The 24147-nt window shown below is 39.6% G+C and overlaps 1 protein-coding gene and 1 non-coding gene across 3 annotated transcripts; both read right to left on the reverse strand.

Moving 5' to 3' along the window:
- Nucleotides 1-1338: 1338 nt before the first annotated feature.
- On the reverse strand, nucleotides 1339-23469 carry RNF149 (ring finger protein 149). Of its 2 annotated transcripts, XM_058823804.1 has the most exons (9): nucleotides 22958-23469; nucleotides 15633-15883; nucleotides 12741-12809; nucleotides 9842-9924; nucleotides 9278-9374; nucleotides 8740-8769; nucleotides 6429-6624; nucleotides 4041-6076; nucleotides 1339-1913 (listed from the first exon to the last, which is right to left on the reverse strand). In XM_058823804.1, exons 1-8 carry the CDS (start codon nucleotides 23421-23423, stop codon nucleotides 6018-6020), a joined length of 1251 nt encoding a protein of 416 aa, XP_058679787.1. In that variant the 5' UTR covers nucleotides 23424-23469; the 3' UTR covers nucleotides 1339-1913; nucleotides 4041-6017. The 2 variants fall into 2 exon arrangements, with proteins under 2 accessions (XP_058679787.1, XP_058679795.1); XM_058823812.1 differs by lacking the exon at nucleotides 8740-8769.
- LOC131555010 (small nucleolar RNA SNORD89) lies at nucleotides 3620-3732 on the reverse strand. The gene has a single exon (XR_009274505.1). It is a non-coding gene; the product is annotated as a small nucleolar RNA SNORD89 (small nucleolar RNA).
- Nucleotides 23470-24147: the final 678 nt, after the last annotated feature.

Raw genomic sequence — 24147 nt, forward strand, 5'->3', positions numbered from 1 at the left:
TCTCAGATTTTTAGGAACTACAACATCAATAATGCAAAGTAAATACAGTCTTTTGGCTTTTTCTTTCCAAGGAATTTAGGATGTGAAAGTGCTTGGATTGATAGGATTTGCAGTCTCTTGTCTCATTTAATACAGTCTTTCAGTAAAAAGTCCTGCAAGAAATGTTCTGTAGTCACTAGGGCTTAGACTTGTGCAGCTTTCCAGTTAAAGTGTAAAAAAAAGTAAAAGTAAAGTATAAAGTAACACTTATTTAAGATCTGTTCTAATTCTTGACATTACTTCCAAACCCAATATATTTGCTATCAGGCATTTTTAGTGGCAACACTTAGAGCACAAGCAGGTTTAAAATCATACCTTAATGTTTTCTATCTACTAAAGCTGAAGCCAAATTTGACTATAATTGTGTTTAGGAGGGGTACTGCTACACATACATTTTAGACTAGTGTCATAGACCAGTATAGTGCTACTATGATATTACAGCCAAAGCCTAGCTGTTCTGCATCTTCACTGTATTTGCTTGAGTTACACAGATACATGTAATTTTTCTAGTTCTGTGACAAATCCATGGATTAGGGACTTACCAAGAAATTTTATGATTTTATCATAGATATGCCTGAGCCATATTCATTTCAGAGTCCTGTGGTACTGGGGAAGTGCAGGGTGGCCTTTGTGAGAAGAAGGCTGCCCTGTTCCAGGCCCAGCCAGGACAAGCTGGCACAGCAGAGCCCCTCAGCCAGGCTGGTGACAGCTCATTGATAACCCTGGAGTGGTCCATACCTGATGGAGAAGATCCACACTGAAGGAGTTCCTAAAGAACTGCAGAACTCCTTGGAATGAGCTCAGGATGGAGCAGGGCAGAAGGGTGAGGAGGGAACAGCAGCGATCACCTGTAACAGGTTCATCCCCTCCACCACCCCAATCCTGCCACCATGGAAGACAGAAGTAAGACAGAAGTGTCAGCTTACACAGGGGTAGTTTTAGTCCTCTACTACCCTACTCTCAAACTAATTTATTGCCATTTCAAAGTAATCTCCATCAGTCTCACAGTCACATCTCTTGTGCCTGTGATGGCAATTGGTAACTGTTTCTTACCTTAAGTTCTTCCATCAATTTTTCCCCTCCTCACAAAGGAGCCAGCCAGGGTTAGCCCAGCCCTGCCAGGTACTGGTGACATGGGGAGAGCACCACATGCTAAAAGGGGCTCCCCCATAGCTACCCAGCACCAAGTTACTCTTGTTTTGTGCTGTGCTAGTGGGGTGTGTTTCAGATCCATATCCTAAGTGTACCAAAGAACACAAAACCCTCCACCTTATCAGACATTGCTTTTTAAAAGGTCTGTATAATTTATTATGGAATTTGAGCTTTTAGCCATTAAGTTACAACAACAATGCATAACTTGACATTCTTACAACTGTACATACACAATGGAAAAGACAAGTGCTTAATCCAAACAATGCAACCAAATTAGTTCAAGGTTACAATAAAAGACTGCTGTGAATAGGTTTTTACAGACTAGCAAATTCAAATAGTTCTCTGCAGGTATATGTTTATAGTAGAAGTAGGTGGCTTCAAAGTTTTGGAGTTAAGCTTGAGACTAACAAAATGATGGAAACTTACTCTGCTCTTCTGAATTAAGGATATGCCCATTTAAAAATGCAGTAACATTACCATGTTTCAGATGGTGAAAAGGAACTTCAGGTTCCATGGAAGTATAATGGACAGTCTCAGGCAATGCACTCTTCACACAAATACATGCAATTATAAAGGCATTCTATTTTAAAAACTTTCTTAAGTTTTGCAACACAGTAGGATATCTGAGGAGAGATCAGGACCCATACTGAACAAAACCAAAAGCCTTCAGCTTGATTTGTGCACTTTTAATCAATTCCAATTCTCAAATCTTCACATATCACCTGTGAGAGAAAAGAGCACATCCAGTAAAGATCAGTCTTAAAGACATGTTACAATTTTTTACAGGCATTCAGTTAAAAAAAAATTAAGTTATCATACTCCATTTCAGGAACTGTAATTCCACCATGGCCCTATTGTAAAACTGCATCTTTTCAACTTACCCAAGGGGACAGTCTCATTGGACTCTGCCCAACTACAACAGGCTGGTTGTAGAGGAATCTTGCAGGATGGCCAAAAAACCTGAATGACCATTCCCAAGCCAATAGGTAATTAAAAAACAGCTTTGCAACACTTGACAAAGGTGCAATAGTGTTTCTCTGTGCCAGTTACAACCTAAAGAGGACCAGAATTCCCAACAGGTCAGCTTTGGCAGTAATATACTGGTATGCACTTTTTAAAGTCAGCATGGATTAAAGGCATTTCCACTGTAGGCAAATTATCCTACAACTCCTCCAGCAGACCTCCAAAATCTAGTCCTAATTACTGGCAACAGGCTACTGGACTACATTCACATGCAATGTGGGGGGTAAGAGGCAGGGAAAAGGAATTACTGCTATCCTATCAAACTTGTCTAGTACATGCCAAGAATCTCCTCCAAGCGCTGCTTAGAGCCAAAGAAGAATCCAGTCTAGCAGTCATTAGTAAAAGAAAATCCAGACTTTCCAGTTAAGTTGGTACTTCAAGTAATTAAACCATGAACATGCTTTTAGATCTGAAATGTCTATGGTTCATTTTTGCATGCTATCAAGTCTGAAAGACAGTTTAGACAATTATTTACTACCAAGTTTTTTCCAGTTTCTCATATGTAGATTATTATTAATAAACTAAAATTTCTAAACAAAGAGGGGCCTCCAGTTTTTTCTTTAAGACAGCAACTCATTTTAACATGTTCATAGCTCCCTTGGTAAAAAAAAAAAAAAAAAAAAAAAAAAATCACTTAACTTCACTAAATTTCTCCCTAACAGAAAGAGCAGCAGTAGCAAAGCCATACCAATTAACACAACACTAACAAAAATCAGCATCCCCTAGTCCTGCTAGGGATTTTTCCCAAGTGATTTATTCAGGATCACCATTGAGGGGCTTTAGACTTCCTGTGAGCTCTGCAATTTAGATTTTTGTATAATGATACCACAGGAATGCCTCCAATAAGCAGAACTCTGCCTGATTACAGCAAAATCTAACAAAGGGACAGAAGTGTTCAAGACAAGTTCCTGCATGTTTTATGTAAACTGTGCAGCTAGGAAAAGTGATGAGGGCGGGGGGAGGCAGCAGGAGCCCACAACACACACAGCTGCAGCTCCCACACCTGGCAGGATATGGCTGAAGCAGCAGAGGCAGATTATAGCTTCCCCAAATGGAAGAGAAGCAAGTCAGGAGGCACCTACCCTACAAAAAGGAGTGAGAGGGTGAAAAAATCACTCATTAGTTCTGATCTTCATACAAGCTTTTGGTAGGTTAAGTGTTAGAAATGAGCAATACCAGTTTGATCCAATAGTGGGGATCCAGATTAGCAAAGTCTGTGCACCTGTATTTACCCACAGCAGCCCACACCCATTTACTCAACATAACAGATAAGCTGAAACAGCAGATCCTACGCTTCTTGATTCTAAGCTTCTCTTGCTACTGTTTTAAGCTCCCTGGATTGTCTTTTTCCTGCCCTGTACCTTTCATCCCACCTCTCTTTTTACTAATGCATGTCAGCTCTTTGACTGAGGTCAGACTAGTGATTCGCTTCGGATGAGTTTTGTCATTGTGCTTCCAAGGAGAGCAAACTGCTTGCTGGAGGCACTGCAATTCGGCCTTTTGTCATCACCCCTCAGCAGCACAGCTGGCCCCACCACACTTAGCTGTACCAAAGATCAACTATGTGCAAACCTATTTGACTGAAACAACTGTAACTATTTTTGTGAATGACTGAAATGAAACAGGTGCAGTGCCAGCATGTGAAACAGACCTCAGGAGTCTTCACACTTGGATATTTTTTTAAGTCAGCATGCACCAGATTTTATAAGCACACTTCAGTTTGCAGGTTCCTTAGCTTTTCTTCCATCTTTCTGCCAGATCTCAGATTTAATTCTTAAGAAAAGCTTTTGGTTTTATAGGTATTACATAAAAGCTCAAGTACTTACCGCAATTCTCCTCTCCAGAATGAATACTGTGCTGTAGGTATCAGCAAGACACAATCCACAGACTGACAACACTTCTCTTGATAACTTCTCTTTTGGTTCCTCCTTGAGCTAGAATTTAAACCCTCTCAACATTTACTACATCAATGTTCAGTTTTGTGTTAAAGAAGAGGGAGAAGACTTAGTTTTAATATTGAAGAGATAGTTAAAAAGGCAGTTCTGGAAATGCTGATAAGCTTCTTTTGGAGATGTAAGTGTCCCTACACATTGTCTGCTTTAGTTGTGAGTTGTTTATTTTTTTGTTCAGTTTTGGAGATGGCTGGTCAGTCATATTCCATTCTCATGTGCTTCTTGTAAGATAAAGGCATCACAAAAACTTGCACCTGCTGGTGACATCAAAACTACAACCTGACAGTTTTCCAGTAAACCTAAAAGTTATACTCCTACAGGGAAGAGGCAGATTTTTTTAAAGTAGGCATTAACAGGAATTTTTTTGAAGGAAATTTAGGGAGAAACATCTGCTCTGCAAAGTAGAAGTTCAGATTATATCTTCCCCTCTGTCATTTCTGGAACATTCATTTTAAAATTAAAAAAAAAAAGTTATTGCTTCTATTGAAGCTCAATGTAAGTTAGAAAAAGAATTGCATATTTTCTTAAAAACATTCCCAATATACATTTTAAAAACAAAATGCACTCTAAAACAAATGTCTAGTCAAAGACACTGTTTTAAGCAATCTGTAGCAACAGCTTTACAAAAGAAAACTGAGGAATGTAGCATATTATTTATAATATGACAATGCTAAAATCCTAAACAATTCACTTAACACCCTTAAGTAATGTTTTAAATATACACATTTCTTTACAAAACAGTTTAGCAATTCCTTATACCACTTACAGTATATAAATATTTGAATAAGAGGTCATAATGGGAAATTCCAGGGTTTATATTTACTCTCAGATGCTTCAGATTTCTTAAGTGTTTTACTATAAGGCACAGTACTGCTAATCTAAAAGAAAGGAATAAAAGCTAATGGCAAACCCAGTCAAAACTCCTAATGTGGAATATACAAGAGAATTCCAGCATCTCTATGCAAAGGAAAATAAAAGCAAAACAAACCCAACCTTTGTATTTCTTAAGAAACCATTTCCATTTGTACATAAAGTGGGTCAGGATGGGAACAGGAGCAAGAAGAAATTATGTAAATTCTTATAAATAGACTAATAAATATATTTTAGCCATAATTAGCCCTTTACCTCTGTTTTAAGATTGAAAGAGGTAACCAGTGTGCATATACTAAATGTCTACATGCTCAGCACGTGAAGACCACCTAGCACAACCTATTACTGCCAAATTCAGTATAGAAAGCTAGCAAGATGGAGGTTTCCTTTTCTCAGCATCCACTCTGAGTAGAACACATTACAAGATAGAATAAGTATTTGTTACATGTTGCAACCAGCAATTTTTCCATCACAAGAAAAGGATATGCAGCATATCCATTAAGTTATTTGATTCCTTCAAGGTTAATGTCTTTTCTGAGAATATTCATCTCCAATTACAACAGTTCAGAACTTTCAGAACATTTTAATAGTCATAGCTTGTAAGTGTTCTTCATGTGTACATACTGAATGTAAATAGTGCATCCAAAATATTTAACCATTACACAGTCTACATTATTTTCACTGCCTAGTCTTCATCTTTGTTACAGCCCTCTGGAACACAATGACATTGCAACAACGCTTACAGAAAAAAGGGTTATTGCATTTCTTTTTAGGATGAGACATCCAGAGGAGATTTTATAAAATCCTCCTGTGTACAAAATTCTTAGTTATTAGCCCTTTTGGAACACCAGCTAGAAAAGTTTGAAAGGTAAAATAATTTACATTGTTATTTTTTCTGTTCACTAGACAAAAGTCCATACTAATTAAATAAAAAATAATAGTTCTTCAAAAGTCTATTCAAGATATCTTCCATGAAGCAGTTCAGTGGGAATTTCCATTAGATAGATGTTCTCCATGCCGGTTATTACTGGCATCCACATCTAGAAATCAGGAATTAAAAGAAAAATTGTTTGTTGTTTTACCATTTTAATATGCTTTATCTGTTACATTAATCCATACCCTGGCTAAAAACTTCATACTCATATATACCTCAGGTTCTTGAGATTCTCTGGGTAATCCTCTCAAGACACTGCTTACATCTTTCTTTCCCCTAAGTCCAGTTATTTGCTGCTTGACAGAGTTCCTTGAAAATCTGCTTGTATTTTTTGAGGACCAGAGACACCACTCAGTCTGCTCTGCACTGCAGTACTAACTGCTCACACCAGCTAGAGAAGGGCTTCTAACGCAATGCCTAGTGCTAAGATTTGTGCAGTGAAACACTGCATTACTTACCAAGCAATGCTGTGGTTTCCCCTGCATCCTCTTTTAAGCTGGTACACTGCAATACAGACTCATTGGTGGAGGAAGCTGACAATTCGCTCCCTTCGTTTCTGTCATCATCTTGCAAAGCAATACTCAGACTTCCGACTGAAACGCTGCCACTTATGGATTCAGGTATTGGAACTTCAAGTACATCTTCAGGGTCCCCCTTCAAAAGTAAACATATTTAACTGTCACTTATGCCTACCATCAGACTTCAACATTTCTCCGTGTCACCTTTTGTAACCTCACCTTATTGGAAAAAAGACCATTTTTTAGCTATTACATGTGCACTCCTGGGAATAGTGTTGATATTGTCCACTTTCAAGGTTATTGTCTGACTGCAAGAAGGAAAGCCAACCAAAAGAGAAGTCATTTCTCCAAAGCCACCACAAAGCCAAGAGCAGAAACAGGAAAAGTCCACACAGTCAGCCTTTTGGATGGATTACTTCAACACTGTAGCAACAGTATTGCTGAAGGCTAGGAGCAGGCTCAGCACATACAAAGTCCCCACCAAGGAAACCTATTGATTCTTTAAGTTTGCAGAAGTCTCCAAGACCTGTTTTTTCACTATAGTACTTGGCCAGGTTTTTTTTTTTTTACTAGGTTGAACAAACATTTACATCAGAACCAAATATTGTCCTCCTCTATCTCCAACCTAACTTTAGGTCTGTTCCAAAAACACTGGCTTGTCACTTTACAGGAATGCAACATCTGCATCACAGGCAAAGGGATCTATTTCACCTATAGTATAGCACAAGCTATACAACCTCTGAAATAATTTTCAGAATGGATCAAAGTTCTATACATACAGTTCTGTTTCTACAATTAAACAGACTACCTTCATTGCCATAGATATACTGATGTTAATTATACATAAGCAATTATATTGCAGTTTAAATAGCTATTCTTTTTGCTTATTAGCAAGTATTTTTTCCTTCTTCAAACAACTAGCAAAGGCCCATCTTAAAATTTAAGAAATTCTGGGCTGATTCTTTCTTTAGCATCAAATCAGCATAATTTAAAACATACTGAATTTTAATGAGCTACAGACATGATACAATTGAACACAATCTTTACATTTGCAAACGGGAGGGGGCATTAATGATTTAGTTTCCAAAACTTAAACAGTTAAATAAGAACTGAAACTACAAAATTAAGTAATGCTCTACAAAATCAGTCAGACATGCTGAAATGCAGTTCTTTCTCTCATAAAAAATAGCATAATGAAGAACTACATCAGTGAAGTCTGCTCTTTACAAAAGCCACATCATAGGACTTAGTGACTTTTTTCTACTTCAAGCCTTTAAAAATGTGAAAGCATCTGAAGTATTTGTTGTCCATAACTGAACTGAGCCTTGAGCCTCTCTGCAGAAGGTTTAGTATATTTCTGTAAGGCTGCACATTCTTTTCTGTAGGTTCAGAGCGCAGTGCTGAGAGAAGCTGCCTTGCTCTTTGCACTTCTTTTCTTCACATCAGTAAAAAATTCAGGCAATCGCTCCACAGACTAGACTGTGCAACCTGGATCAAACTGAAAACTAAGCTCAAAGAAAATTCCTGAATGGTTTCCCACATTATTAGCTTCAGTGAGACTTGAACAACTGATGCAAACACAGGATCCATTTGCCTCATTTCATTAGAAAAATGAACTGGATTCTCTATTTAACATAATCCCATTCAATCTGCTTTCCAAAAATCATTTTAGCCAAAAAGCAGAGGAGTTATTACTGCTCCTGGTTGGGCTTAGTACCAGTATCCTCTGCAACAGCACAAATTCAGGGAATATAATTATTCTGAAGGTGTCAGTATTTCAGTTTCCAGCCTGTATTCAAAAAGATAAGTCCTTCTGCATATAACACAAGATACATCAACCCCAAGAATTCAATGTGGGCAGAAACCAAGCTGCTAATATAACAATCTTAAAGTAGCAATAGCTATTCCACATGACAACGAGATTGCAACTCCCAGGTAAAGTTTGACTTAACTCACAGAAGCATCAAAATCTGGTATATACATATTACATAGCAAGAGTATTAGCCCCATTTACCAAAATAAAATAGTAACTCCTAACATTCTTCCACAGATCTGGTAAGTCTCTGCAATGAAGAGAAAAGGTAGTCAAAACACAGACCTAGTGTATGAAAGGAAAGGCCCTGAAACCAAAAAGCCATCTCTGTTTTCTAGAGATCTCTGTAGATCAGTAGGAGATAAGAGAGGTATATTCTTGCCTATAGCATTTTAGTGGAACTCAAGACTATTTATCAACAGTGACTGAGTAACCTACCGCATGTGTCTTCATCTCTCTTTTCTGGTGCTGTCAGAAAGAAATGAGAGCACATCATTTTCTCTACTTAACCAATTACTGGTGAATGTCTTTAGGAAGGTTTTAAGTACCAGCTCATTTACAGGGATAAATCATGGGGCATATGTGGAAGTATACAAACATTCTATGTAGAAAACTATAACTTCTGCCTCTGAATCACATTCTCAACAACATCAAATATATGTTCTAGATTTATTTAATTCAGTTATATTTTTGCAGCCTTAGCAAACAGCATCACCTCTGCTTCAAATTCCTTAACATCATCAGCTGGAGATAGAAAATACTGGTTATCAAAGAAGACTCATAAGCTGCTCAATATATTTAAGCTCTTGCCCATAAAATTCCCTTATTTTCTGGTTCTCATTCAATTACTCTTTGCATCTTTGCCCAGCTTCTCAAGTCTTGTCAAATAACAGCTGCTCTCATTCTGAACAGTTACATGAAGTTTGCTTCCTAGACGGTACTTCTACTTTGAAGATTAAAGTAGTGTGCAACATACCCAGTATCCCAGAGCTTTGATAACATCAAGTTTACACATTGGACACGTTCGGTGGTCCAAAAGCCAAGGATCAATGCATGTTCTATGGAAGATGTGCCTAAAGAAAAGAAATGCTCTTTAGAACTTATCATGAAAGCCACACATCCCTCCTTCAAACAGTGGGCAAGTTAACACATTAAAAATAAACCTTTCCTTTATAATCTTGACAATTAGCTGCTGCTCAATTTACTAGTACAGACATGTTTCTGGAAACCTTTGGTTCATGCCAGCTTTCTGAAGAGGAGATGCTAATAACCACAAAGACACCATGCAGGTATCAGTTCAACAGTGTGCAGTTCTAATTTAAGCAAGCTCTACTTCACTCCTACAGTTATCCCAACTGCTCCCTTGTCCCCACATACATATGAAGTGCTACAAGGTCTCACAGTGCCCTTCAACGTTTAACAGGCCATACAAATTGCAGCTTCAGCTCTGGCACCAGAGGTTCAGAAGAATTTATAGGAAATTCATCCCATTTCTTCAGAAAAACATGCTAAAGAGTAAAGAATAACTATGACAACTTACTTGCATGGCAGAATTCGGACAGTGTCCTTCAGTTTGTAGTTCTCAATACACACAGCACAGTTTTCCACATCAACATCTAAACCCTAAATATGACAACACATTTAAGTGTATAACATTCACACTCATTACAGAACAAGCTTTATGTAATAGCTAGCTTCAAAGAATGCAAAATATATCAAAGGGTATAGCTAATAAAAAAAAAATCTACCTCATTTAATTTGAGATTCTATCAAGAGGTGATTTGATCAAGTTATCAAATACTATAAGCAGCCAAACCCAGATTTTCTAATTTAAATAACTATACATAGCCTACTAAGTAACTCAATAAGTCTCACACACTGGCTTTGTTCATGGCAGCACAGGAATGTTTCAGTTGAAGGTTGCTATAAGATGAAAACACTTTAAGAGATCAGCACAAATCAAAGTGTGCAACCTAATCCTGAATTAGCAGTCCCCAAAGATTTCCAAGAGCAGGAAGAGATTTTGGGGGTTGAATCCCACAAACCTCTTCTACCACATCCTAGCAGATATTCCTTCATAGCCAGAAGAGAACACAAGTATGCAATTTGGGTTTAAAATCTTCCTCCAAGTTCACACTAGACAGAACATAATTTCCCCACTTCTACTTTTATCTAAGGGTTAAATATCTTTTCTAACAGGTCTCACTGTCTTCTTGAAGCCATGCTTAGAGTTGCAGTGTAAATATGATGGATAGCTCCAAATACAAGAAAACTAATCCAATTTTAATTGGGCTGCATAAATTCTAAGTATTAGAAGAACAGACAGTGGAAAAACTCCTCTGCTTTCATCCCCCAAAAAATTAGTATTTTTGATTTACAACTTACTAAAGTACTTCAGTTTCAACACAAACATTTAAACTAATTAGTTCTGCAAGGAAACTTTAAAGTTCAAGGCAAATATTTCCCTCCTTTGCACACTATCAATTTACACAATTAATTCCTTAAATTCCCAAATAAATCACATTAAGACTTTTTTTTTTATGTAAGCAAAGTTAAGTGCTTATTCTATAACAAGTTATCTTTCATTCTGTACAAGAGGCAAAATCCAAGCACACCATATGTAGCACATACTCAAATGAGTGTCCATTTTACAATAATCCCATAAGCTTCTCAGGAAAAATCTACATGATAGTAAATACACTTTTAATATATGACCTATTTTTAGTTAAATATCCCAACCTCAAGTGGGGATAACTGTACTGCATCACAACAAAAGAAACAGACTCTTATTAAATGTCTGAAAGGAAATATTTAAAGAAAAAAATGTACATTTACAGAGTAAGACAGGACAAATGTCCAGACAAATTTATACTAGTTCACGAAAATACCTCTGCATCAGTAAGTCACATAAATTTGCTGATAGCAGGTTGATTTCAAATCATTCAAATTAATGAGATCTACCACACACAAAAGCTCTATTTTAACACAGAGATTCTAACCTTATCTCATTCTACTCTTCTTAATGAATGTGGCACTCATAGGAATAATCAGCATAAGGTGTAACAACAAATTCCCCCATTTTATTTACTTTAGTCAAGGCTCTATTTATTGGAAGGAACTCCCTGTATAATGCAAAAATCACACAATACAAATCTTATTTGGAGGATCTTACTGAATATCAATTTTAAAAGCTCTTAACATCTTCTGTGTGGTTTTTAACATACATCATGACCCTTCTATGTCCCTTTCTTCCTATGCTGACATTGTGCTTTGATAGTGCTTTACACAAGTTTGGGCTCAATTCTGTCTTTCTTGATCTCTAATGTCACTATTGTATGAATTGAAGTATGAATATCCCTCTGTTCACAGCTTGAAATATATGCTAAACTCCATCAAAAAATAATCTAGTAAAAAGTAAGAAATATTTGTAAAACTATTTAAGCATGTTGAAAGCATAGAAGGAAAAGGCAAGGAAGTTCAAAGATCCTTTTACATTTTTTTAAGTTTCAAAACTGATTTACTAAATGAAGGACATATCCTCTGTAGCACATGACCTGAACAGAACAGCTTCTGCTAGACTCCTTCTTTTAAAGTTTTTACATATCAATGTCCTTTCTCACTTTGATTTTATTCATAGACTTAAAAATAACCTAATCCTTGTTTTTCATCTCCAAATAAATCAGTCCTTAAATAAAAACTCATCAAGTAAAACAAGGGCTGAGGGGGAATAAATTCCTATGTAGCAGCAGAAATCTAGTCAGAAGCTAATTTTGCATCTAGGATCAGCACTCCTGAAACTCCAACTAAAATATTTTCTTTCAAAATGTTGGCTTTTCTACTTCAGTTATTCTAATACAGCTGAGTTAAGGCCATATGCTGTCAAAGCCAACTTCCTGAAAACTGCTTTAATTTTTAGATTAGCTATATTTCATAACATAGAAATATATTTTTAAAAATTTCTGCTTCAGGTTAAGCCTACACAGCTCCTTAACATATTATATGTCAAAAGATGAAACAAGTGTTTTATTTTTAAAAGCTTTTTATATTTTTACGGCCTTCTGATCAATAAGGTGATGAATGTTCTTTTAAGAACACAGAACATTACATCAGCTCTAAGAACTGTGAGGAAGTATTTTGCAATCCACTTGTTGATGTTTTCAAGTGCTGAAAAGATAACAAATGTTTCCTCATCTGTACAGTACCAGTCCCCTATCATTCTGGATGACCAGATATTATTTGCAACAAAGTAGCCTTAATTTCATAAGTAGTTCAAATTTGACTCCTTCATTTTAAATTCTGCCTTTTAAGCATAGGCCCTGGCATAAGCCTAGAATTGTATGTCACAGTGCAATTACATTGTGGTAATTTTAGTTTAAATTCTTTGAAAACATTACAACCATTTTTAAAACTTACAGCAATAACCAGAGACACCAAATTACCTTTTCTCCACGTTTCACTGTATGCAGCTGAAGCTGGCTGATGGCTCTCTTGGTTTCTTTTCTATGTCCCTTGAAATAAGATTTTAAGTGTTAGTATAGACTAGTTTCAGGAATTATATTTCCAAGTTTTTAAATACTTTCCAGGTGGATTACTGAGTCTTCTAAATGCATCTAAAAAACTGAATTGATCTCTGGGCGATGAACTAGTTTATAAAACACTTGCAGGCAGCAGTAAGCTGCACCCCAGAGGCTGTGCAAGCGCCCTGCTGGCGGGAGCAGCCCCAGCCGTGCGGGGTTAGCCGAGCACACCGGCGGTCACGGTCCCGCACCCCGACTGCCCTGCCGGCACTAAGGCCCTTCCCACACAGCAAAGCTCAAACCCGTGCAGGCTTCAGAGGCAAGCAGAGCTGTAGCAACAGCCATATAACCAGACCTTCCAGTTAGGCAAGCCCATGAGCAAGCACACCGTGCGTTTTGCAGCAGCCTGGGAGAAGGTGGAATCCTGCCAGGCAGCCTACAGCTGACCACCAGGTCAAAAGGCTGCTTGTAGCTATTAATACTTCCACTCAGTTAAACACTGTCTCCTGCACTGGACAAAGCTTTGCACTCAAAGGACACATTATGCAAAGGAGGTGACAAGAAAGGCTTTACAGACGTGATGCACCATACTGGACTTCCATGCAGTATAATTATGCTTAGAGGGGAAGCAAGATAGGAAAGCAGTACTGTAATCCAAGACAAAGTGCTAGCTACTGCAAGAAACTGAGAAACTAAACACTCCCAGTTGACAGATGCTGACCTGTCTAGCAGAAGCCCTCAGTAAAGAAATAGCACAAAGGAATAAAAACCCCAGACCCACAATGGCACTCTGTAAGAATTATGATGACATATATAATTTCACCAATGTATAGCTCTGAAAATTGTGATTTTTTAAAATTTTTATGATGTTAAAGATAAGTAGTCTGAAAGGTCTCCCACAAATGGACGAAACCAGCAGCAGAAGCCTGTTTCACCTCTTCAGGGTTTTCTGCACAGTCCTGTTTTCCTCTTCAGTACCAAGAAGACCTTCTATAATTTTACTGCTAAACTGCTATTAGAATAAATCTTAAGACACCCATCTTCAGTTAGCAGTTACACTGCAGCTTGCTTTAAAGCACAACATATTTAACTCACAAGTTTTAGTTTTAATTGAGTCCATAAGCCAAGCAAAACAGTATTTGGGTTAGAAAGTGGCTTTTTGTTTCCAAAATTCCTTTAAGACTCTTAATGATACATCTCTACTAATATAGTCAAAACTTTCCAACCTTGCATCATTTTTATTTTTGATGGCTATTTTAGAAGAGAAAGAATTGAGAAAAGGGCATAACATTCTAATGCTAGACAGATTCATTTGTTTAAGAGGCATTCAGATGACAAGCACTGGCAAAATCTACTGGCATTTGGATGACAATAGCAAAATTCTATTAAGAGTCTGTAGCACAAGTTTCTTAGAAACATCACATTCACATCCTTAAAACTAAAGTACACAATATGATGCTTCATAAAGCACACGAAGTTTCCTCTGTGTGAACTATTTAAAAGGCAACAGGAAGAAGCAACTTTCTTCACCAAGCAACTATTACAACACAGAAACGCATCCCTTTTCTATAAATGCTTCTCAAAAATTTTCTTTTCCCAAAAGTATTGTCAGAAAGTAAATGCTAAGATTTAAAGCTTAGTAAAAAAGACTCTAGGAAACCAAAATTTCAGGGAGACCACAAGGTTAACCAATACAGAAGCCCTGTGTGTTATCCTCAGTTATTGAAAAGAGAAATTAAGTATTTTCCTAGAAGAGTCCTCTAAGTCCTAAACAGAGTTCAGACTTATGAAAGTGAACAAAAATCCCTTCCTTCCTCCCCCAAAGCTAGAATTTACATCATCAAGGAAAAGGCAGGAGAAGTCCACATGCTAAGCACTAGTTGAAGCAATATTTTTTCCTGAACTGAGGCTAAAAAAAAAAAAACCTGCAAACGGTAGAGCTGCTGATCATGGAGGAACCTATCTGCAGTAGCTGAAAAGCAGAGGTAAGTACCAGTCTAAGGTATTTCCAAAATTCAGATGGATTTGCATCCTCAACAACTCCATATAAGTTGCTCTCTTCATTGTAGGAGTCCAAATGTCCCTTCCAGCCTAAGCGGTTCTATGATGAAGTACTTTCCTCAGGGAAAAAAGTAAAGCTGGCTTTTTTTTTCTTCTAAGTACAGAAATGTGAGAAGGGCAAATAAGGAGCAGAATTACTCCTTCCAAATGTCCTCAGTACTCTCACTGTTCTCAGTACCTTGAGTAGCCCAAGAGAGCCGAATCTCACCACACATACACCTTCTAGGCTGCTGTAATTCAATAACTCTACAGTGGAGCTGTAGAATTACAAGTACCAAAAGTAGTTTTATGAAAACTTTAGAACTAAAAATTCTACCCTGAAGAACTTGTGGGTTTTATAAGAAAATTAAAAAAGAAAAACTTACCATGGTCTCCTTCCATTAAAAAAGTCTGGTTAGTGAAGTTAGTACTTTCAAAATGAAAATTACAGAAGAATGAAAATAACTTTTCATGCCAAAAGGAAGGAAGTTCAGTTAGGTGACAGATCACATAAGAAGCTGTTGTTGACAAGTGGCTAAATGTATTTCTCATTACTTCATATGAGCATCTAATAATTATAACTAGTCAAACTTGTGATGCCAATTAACATAGTGCTTATTAGCCTTACTGACTGTTGCTGAGCAGCATTCACAGTTAGCAAAATAGGAAGAAGGCACAGATCTTCAAGAACACTCCAATAAACAATCAGAGTTAGGCAACTGATTTGACACAAGGAGGAGGTAAATACTCTTAAGTGCCATTAGCTCCATTTACCTGGTTTCCAAACTGTGATCCCGTATAGAGGAAACGCTGTATGTAGTAAAAGATGAGCCAGGCAAGGGATATAATCATCATGGTGATGAAGGCAATGGCTACAAACACAACTGACTGCCCACTAATGTATTCCTGCACATGTCGTGTGCCAACAACAATGCTCATTGTCACTGGAATCCCTCTTCGGACTGGCTCCAGTATCTCTATTCCTTTTGGATAGCCAACCATTATCACCACTGTATTTCCTGTTCCTGTGGGAGGGAATAAAAAGAGAAAAAATGTCAGTAGTCACAGTAAAAATGTAGGTGTTCTTGCTTGAGGGTAATTTGGCCTCTTCAGTTAAGATCAGCAAGAAAAGTTATAGGAAAGCCTCCTGTGCTTATAGCAGAACTGATAGAAAGTTTATTGATAAAGAATCCTTTATTTACTTTCAAAAACTCTCAAACACAAGATGAAGCTCAACAGATGCATCTTAACTATTCAAGGCCTATAGTCATCATTCCACAGCGAGGTAAGATGTGGAACCATGCAAAAAACCACACGAGTCACACACAAGCCATCTCAAAGCAGCTTCAGTTCTAGCTTGCAGCTCAGGAACAGCTGGTCTTTCATTTGTCAGAGTGGGAATTTTAGTTGCAGATGGAGACAGTATGTGAGCATCACAGTGAGACACTTTAATTTAGTTTGAATCTGAATCTATAGCCCAATTACACTGGATATATAAACAAAAGAGAAAAATATTCATATATTGAATAATAAATTGAATAAGAAATCATTTTAAACATTGAAATACTTACAGATTCTTTAATACTAAATATTCAAAATGTAATGAGACTTCATGACAAGGACTTGTCAAGAAATACTTTGTGACTTTTTTGGGGGCAGCGAACAAAAGGATTTTTCTAATTTATTAGAAGTCTAGAGCTCTCAATTCATATGAAAGAAACCTAATTTCAAAAAAAAAAAAAAAAACCAAAACCTTTAGGCAACACACTGCCACCAAAATTAGTAAGATACTACCAAGACCAACTAGCAAAATCCAAAGGCCTCTGTGACTAGTGTTTTATTCCATTTTTTTTTTCTGGAAGAAAAAAAATACCCAGTATTCTCAGAAATAGCTAGCCCAAGTATGACAAAACAAATTACAAACAAATGTACCTATTAAAAGTGTCACATTTTCACTGTTCTATTTCTATTTGAATAGTTCTTTGTGTGTACCAACACTGCTGCCACCTTGGTAAGTCACAGCTTCATACTTTGCTCTCCTACCTCTGAGAAAAAGTGAGACTAGTCTTGATTCAGAGAGAAAGGAAGAAATAGAGAGGGGTTTTCCTAGCTGAAAATCTAAAGCTGTAATGTTACAGCTACCTTTTCTAGATTCACAAAAGACTACCTACCTGCAACAAAACCTCCCCGTGAAGGGTTAAAGCCTTTTTTCCTTCTGGCTGTGTTAGATTCCTTACAGAGAAGCTATGCCAGAAGAAATGGCTTCCTTATTTATAGCATCACATCAAATGGGGATTTTCAAAACTCAAAGCTGCATTCTGGCCTCAGCCACCTCTGCCTACTAAGACAAAGTTATTTGCGTGAACTATTTAAACCAAATTCATTTATTTGAGGAAGGAAAAAAGCTGTCAGGCTGTGACAGCTTTTCAGTCTGGCCACTCTGCTACCAAGAAGTTTGCAGAAGTTTCACTTGTGTATGTAGAACTCTTCCCCCCATAAGGCATATATAGTTAGGTCTGGATGAAAACTAAAGGTTCCAGGCATTAGCTGAAGAAACCTCCCTTCTCAACTTCACCTTCACACAACCATCCCAGAACCATTACACCTGTGTCTGCCAGATCCAGACCCAGCAAAAAAGTGGGTTTTTTCCTAACAGAGTTACAGTTACACCAAAAGCACTAACGGAGAGCCTCATGAAACTCAGAGAGGAGTGTGAAACACTCTCTGCTCTCTGACCCTGCACAACTCCACAAGGAGTTAGCAAGAGAAAAACATATGAAAATGGGAATTTATCTTACATTGCTAAGAACTGCTATCTCCATTCCTAAATCAAGAAATTAGGTCCCCTGTCCTTCATCAATTTTAAGAGTTACAAATAACAGGAGGGGTGCCTAAGGATGGCCAGGGAACAGTAGCAATGTGTTGGAAAGATTTATGTGGTTTCATCCAAGCTTAAGGAAAAAAAGGAAATTTCAAGATTAGAGGCAGCCTGGATTTTTAATCAGTAAATTCCCACCTCCGTCCTGAAATCTTAAATCAGTTTAATCTTGCACTTCATTCTCTGCACTATTTCTAATGATGAAGTATTTAAAAATCCCCACAACAAGAAGTATAGTCCTTCTCTGCTTTGTCACCAGAATGCCCAACTATCAGACAGTTAAGTTATTTCCTTGAAATGAAAGTCAGGCTACTTTTGCACAATGGCTGCTAGACAGTGTGAACCTTCCACTTTTCAAATTAATATTTTAAAATAAATACCCATTAAAAGTATTTTAACAGTTTTAAAGATTTGGTGATGAACCTGCCATATAAAATGCATGCAACTAAACACAGAAGCCTTGAAGGTCATGAGACAGAAGGGGAAGAAGAGAAGAATAATTGCAATCCATGATTACAAAAGGAACAAGAGCAGTCCCAGAGAAGCAGTTGCCCTGAGCAGCCTGTAACACTAAGGGTTTTAACTCATTCCTTGCTAATTTTAGCCTGCTGTTCTGAAACTCATTATTCGAAGACTGAAATGATGGTGAGTCATTCCATCAACTTCTTTAACTGCCACACAACTCAGACACCTCAAATCACATTTATAAAGAAAACTTCAAGTGTCACATATATGCCTTTACTCAAAGCATGTTGTATTGGCTTTGCCTTTCTATAACCTCCTAGTTTTACAATAAATAATCACATCTTTACTCTGCTAGAGTAAAAAATTTTTTTCTAGATTTGATTGATGCTTCAGTGAAATTTGGTCCACTTAAAATTTGGTCTGTGCTTTTTAACATTATCAGGGCTGGCAGATCCTTGGGATACTTGCAAAAATGGGCAAATTTGGAAGTCTGAAGATGAAGGTATGTTTCCTGCCATTGCAGACAGTTTTACTGCTATGACTCCCAGTATTTTCTTGCAAAAGAAAACCAGAACTCTACTGATGAGGAAGTAGTAGGACAGGTACAGATGCTTATTGCAGGCACACCAAACTACATTTATTCCCATTCATGCTTAGAGATGAAGAAAATAGTTTTCTGTCATCCGGAAACTGATCACAGACACACCCTTCTTTTTGTCCTCCTGAGCAATGTCAGAAAGCTCCCAGAGTTCCACCATCTTAGTAAAAATGTTTAAGGTCAGTCCATTGCTTTATTTAAACATAGGTACTCTACTAATACTGCCACAACTAACACCAAATACTCTTTTTAGCCCCTGTTCCAAACAAATGCTAACAGTACTCTTAACAATCTCATAACAAGCTTTGTCTTAACCATCTCCCCCAAACTCATCTCACCTAATCCCTGGTTCATGTTGTATTTTCACCTGCCTCAAGGAGGATTTTTAACCACTGGTACACATACTCTTTCCACCTGAGCTCCAACACATATGCATTTTACCTACAAGACAGATATAAGCAATTACTCCTGCTTCTTCAGAACAGCATTACTAGCTTAACATCATACAGTCATGTGTTACTAAAGTTAGCCACTGTCCTTTCAGCAGTTCCAGTACCAGAAACTTTCAGCAGAAAACAGCAGTAACACAGAGATTATGCACCAGTTGAGAATCCTGCGTAGTGCCGCAAGCAGTGTAACAAAGAGTTGAACTACATGCCAAAATAACTCTGACTCTGCTGCTTTGGAGATGCCAAGGACTTACAGAATCACGAGCACAAGGTAATTTACATCTGTTTTGTCCAATACATGTGCATTAAAAAAAACATGATAATGGAGGAAAGAACTAGTTGGATGTATGTTGGCAAATCAAAGACCATTTTCATTATGTAGCCAGTCATACACTCAAATTAAGTCCCAAGCTTCCCTTAAATCCACAAACCATGAATTCAAGTCCTAATCCAGACCTACCTCAAACTATTACAGCCACTGCCTCCCATCCCTGCATGTCAAGCAAAACCTCATTTCATTCCATACAATAAGGTAACATGTTCTGGTCAGGACCACCAATTCCTAGCTTGGAGGGGACACAGAGATGGTTGGGTGCCCAGCATGAAGTATAACAGGAAAACTACAGAGCCAGAAGACCCTGTTTTCTTTCCATTGCAATATACCTCTGCTCCCCCTAACTTCTGAACCAGAACTGAGCTTCTGGCTCGCCTTAGTCTGGTCTCTACAACACTCCACACTTTGCCTCTCCAGATTCCTCTCCAACCCACTCCCAGCTAATATTTAGGTGCAATATTTATTTATGCTTTGGAAAGCAATTTGAAGCTTCTGTATTGTATTAAGTTCACCATCATCACCAAAAATGAACAGGGTTAAGACTGCCTGCCAAGTCTGTAAAACTGAAGTCTGAATTTATGTAGTTCAGATTCAGTAAATGAAGTACAACTGCTCAAGTAATTTGGGTAAAATGAGAGATTTTCAATGGAAAAATCTTCTCAGCCACACATGAAATTGTGTCACTATTACTTTCCTCAAGGAGAGGAGTCATCCAGCATTTTGAACAATAATTTGGACAGAGAGCAAAGGCTTGAAATGAGATGCATCAGTAGAGTCACATTTGCAGAACTTTCTTTTGGAAGAAGGGGCAGGATTTCAAGGCTACACATTGAAATTCTCAACTCTCTTATTCCAAAACTTTAGTTAGCATCCTCACTCACTGCACTCATGAAGATTACAAGGGGAAAAATACAGATTATTTGGAACATTTGTCCTTTTTTAAACCCTTTGACACTAGCTATAAGAAATAATTTCTTCACCTAATCAAAAACCTTTCTTTTTACTCAGGGTGAAACATGCCTAAAAACACCAAAAGACAACCAAAAAATAGCACGCATGTATCACATACGTCCCAGAAAATTCAAAGTGCGGGTTTTCCAGGAGGAGAACGAAAAGATGGCACTGAGATCACAAAAGCTATCACCTTCACATAATTTGGGCTGCATGTCTACCAGCCATAACCACTGTTCCATCTCACATCATTTTCAGCGCCACTAATTGCAAACGCATTAAGCGGATTTTACTTATGCATGTAACTCCACTCCTTGGTAACTGCACTGCAGATTTCCCAGAGTATTTATCCTCAGCACTCCTCCCAGAAGGAAAGCTTGCTTCCTTATGTGCCAGTTCACAAATCCCTTCACAGAAATGAAAATGTAGATCCTGTTAACTATAGCTTTACTTCACACAATCTTGCCTGCCAGTCTTCCATAGACCATTCCATCATCTCCCTTCAAATAACCTAAGACTTAAAACACCAACAGCACCTCTTCCCTTTATTCCCAAAGTGCACTGAAAGTGTTTAAACATTTGCATGTTTGAAAGTGTCAACCATGAAACAAGCATTAATGACTACATTACAGCTCGTAATTATATTGCGATATATCATAATCCCATTCAAACAATCCTAAGGTCAAACCTGCATTTATGAAGTCAGTATAAATACAAATGTATTATTGTACATTTGTACTATACTAAATTATTGTACATTGCACTATACTAGATCACACTCTCTACATAGGTGGAACTTTCATCAGCACCATTCTGCCAATTCAAGGAAAAAAAAACCCAACAAGCAGTCAGAGAGCACTTCTCTTTACACCACTGGCAGACGTAATTGCACTGTGAAGTCCAAAACTGAGTATTAAGCCCAAGAAGGTCTTCTGTAGCACAAAGATGACAGCAGAAAAGGGAATTTTTTTTTAAATTGTAAAATAAGCAAAATGGGAGAAGCAGAAAAAAATTAAACAAAAGAGCAAATAATATTTATGAGATGTTACAATGGGGAATAGAGAAGAATGAGAAAAAAATTTGTACTGATCGGCCAATACAGGGTGAAAACACAAAAAGAAACTGTTTCAGATGAAAGCAGTATTACACAACAAAGTATCTTAATCATCACCTAGGATCAAAACCAAAGGTTCATTTTATCTAGCATCTCACCTCCACGTTTACAGTGAACTAAGAATACGAAATGGGCCAGGCTGATCTCAAGCAAGCAGCAGGCTAAGAACAATAATCATGATTCCAACCCCCGAATTGGTGCCACTGGGTATCCCAAGAGGAGAGATGTGTTTTCCAATAGATAAATCACACGTGCAATACAGCAACAGCTCCCTAGCTGAGATTTTCAGCTTACTACACTAGGAAAATAAGTTTGTTTCGTTTAGAATCACATTATGGCTTTACTTCACCCAAGTCCCTGGCCCTTCCCTTCCTCACAACTAGCAATGAGAGCCCGGGCACTAATAAACTCATTGTAGCAAAACCATGTGGAGCACATATTGACAGAATTTTTTACTTAGTTTGCCTTGTCTTCACATCCTCCTCTGAGGACCTCCTAGTTTTTCAAAAATCTACAAAAGCAAATAGATTTAACTGCCAAGTTTTGAGGCTTTTTTCACCTCTTGATTTAAGCATTTAATATTGTCATAACCATAAAAACTCAGCAAGTCTTTTGTGTCATAGCCCAAGCGGGGACTGTGGTGACAAAACATCTGGATTCCTATCTCAGCAAAAATCACAGAACCTTTCTGCAGGCTACACAGCAGCAGTGGTACGCTGAGACAAGCCAACATCCTTCTCCAGGATTCAGTTTTCCTAATGCATTTGCGAGCGTTTAAGGATTACCTGATGCTTACCGCTCTCACTCGCAACAGACCTGCGCAGGAGAGGACGATGAGGCTAATACAACAAAGCCTGTTCTAAAGCTATCTTCAAATAGCTACAGCTGTACCTTCAAAAGCACCTGAAGGCATCTCCGGGATATCTGCTGCGTTTCCACACGGCCTGCAGAAAGCGGCCTACCTGTGACGGCTGGAGCCATTCTGCCAGAGGGTACCAGGCAAGAAGGTGCCGCTAAAGGAAATCCAAGCCTCCCACCCCAGTGTGCCACACGGCTGCCGGTCCCGATGGCTGTGCCGCATTTCCTCCCTGACACCGGCCCGTAACTTGGGAGACAGAAGACGGTCCCGGCTTTTTCCCTAGCGTGGCTTACAGAAAGAGAAAACAAAATCCCGGTTTTCTGTACCATTTTTACAGGGATTTCTGCCTCCCTACATCCCCACTCCTCACCGCGCAGAGCCGCATCAGCGATGCGGGCCGGCGTTAGACAAAGCGATCCCCCGGACCCCTCGGCGGGCGCGGGGAGCTCACCCAGGTGGGACATGGAGACGGTGCTGTTGCCGAACCGGGCCTCGTTGTAGATGACCACAGCGGCCGCCCGCTTCCGCGCCGCGTTGGTGACCTTGTCCTTGAAAGTGCAGCCGCCGCGGGCCACCAGGGCGATCCAGGTCGGTGGGTCGCCCTCGGGGGTCCCGCGGCCACCGGGAGGCAGCGGCACGTCGTAGTCGGTGTCGGGGGCGCAGCCCTCCATGTGGCGGGGCGAGGCGCCGCGGGGAATGCCCACATGGCCCCGAGCGCTCTCCTTGGGCGAGCTGTCCCCGTAGCGGCCGCTCTCCGTGCTGCCGTGCACCGTGCGGTTGCTGAGCGGCTCCACGTAGGCCGTGCTCACCCACGCCGTGTACCACTCCAGCGCCCGGGCGCCCGCGCACGGCGGCGGCGGCACCCCCAGCGCCACCAGCGCCGCCGCCACCAGCGCCAGCCGGGCGCGACGCACCATGGCCCGGCCGCCCCCGCCGCGGACAGGAGAAGCGTGCGCAGGTCGCTCGGCCACCACCGCCGTCGGCGCACTGTGTCCCGCGGCCGCCCCGCGCCGCGCAGGTACCCGCGGTGCCGCCCGGGGCGGAGCCCGCCCGCCGCGGCTGAGGGCGAGCAGGGGGCCGGGCCAGGCCGCCCCGCCCCGCGGCATGCCGGGAGAGGGGGGGTGGCACACTAGATAGGCGGGCGGGGCGAATGGCGGCGCGGGGCTTGGGGCCGTCCCGGCGGCAGCTACAGAGTCTGAAATCAATTGGGTTGGAAAAGACCTCTGAGATAATCGAATTCAACATGTGATCGAGCACCGCCATGTCAGCTAGACCATGGCACTCAGTCCCACGTCTAGTCTTTCCTTAAACACTCCGAGGCCAGGTGACTCCACCGCTTCCCTGAGCAGCTCACTTCAATGTTTTACACCTTTTCTGTACAGAAATTCCTCCTAGTATCCAACCTGAACCTACCCTGGTGCAACTTGAGGCTGTGTATTCCCGTACTGTCGCTGGTTGCCTGGGAGAAGAGGCCGACCCCCATCTGGCTACAACCTCCTTTCATGTGGTTGTAGAATGGCAAGGTCTCCCCTGAGCCTCCTTTTCTCCAGGCTAAACAAACCCAGCTTCCACAGCTGCTTCTTATGGGACGTGTGCTCCGGCCCCTTCACCAGCTCCACTGCCCTTCTCTGGACCAATTCC

The sequence above is a fragment of the Ammospiza caudacuta genome, chromosome 2 (genome assembly GCF_027887145.1).
Source record: "Ammospiza caudacuta isolate bAmmCau1 chromosome 2, bAmmCau1.pri, whole genome shotgun sequence".
Lineage (NCBI taxonomy): Eukaryota > Metazoa > Chordata > Aves > Passeriformes > Passerellidae > Ammospiza > Ammospiza caudacuta.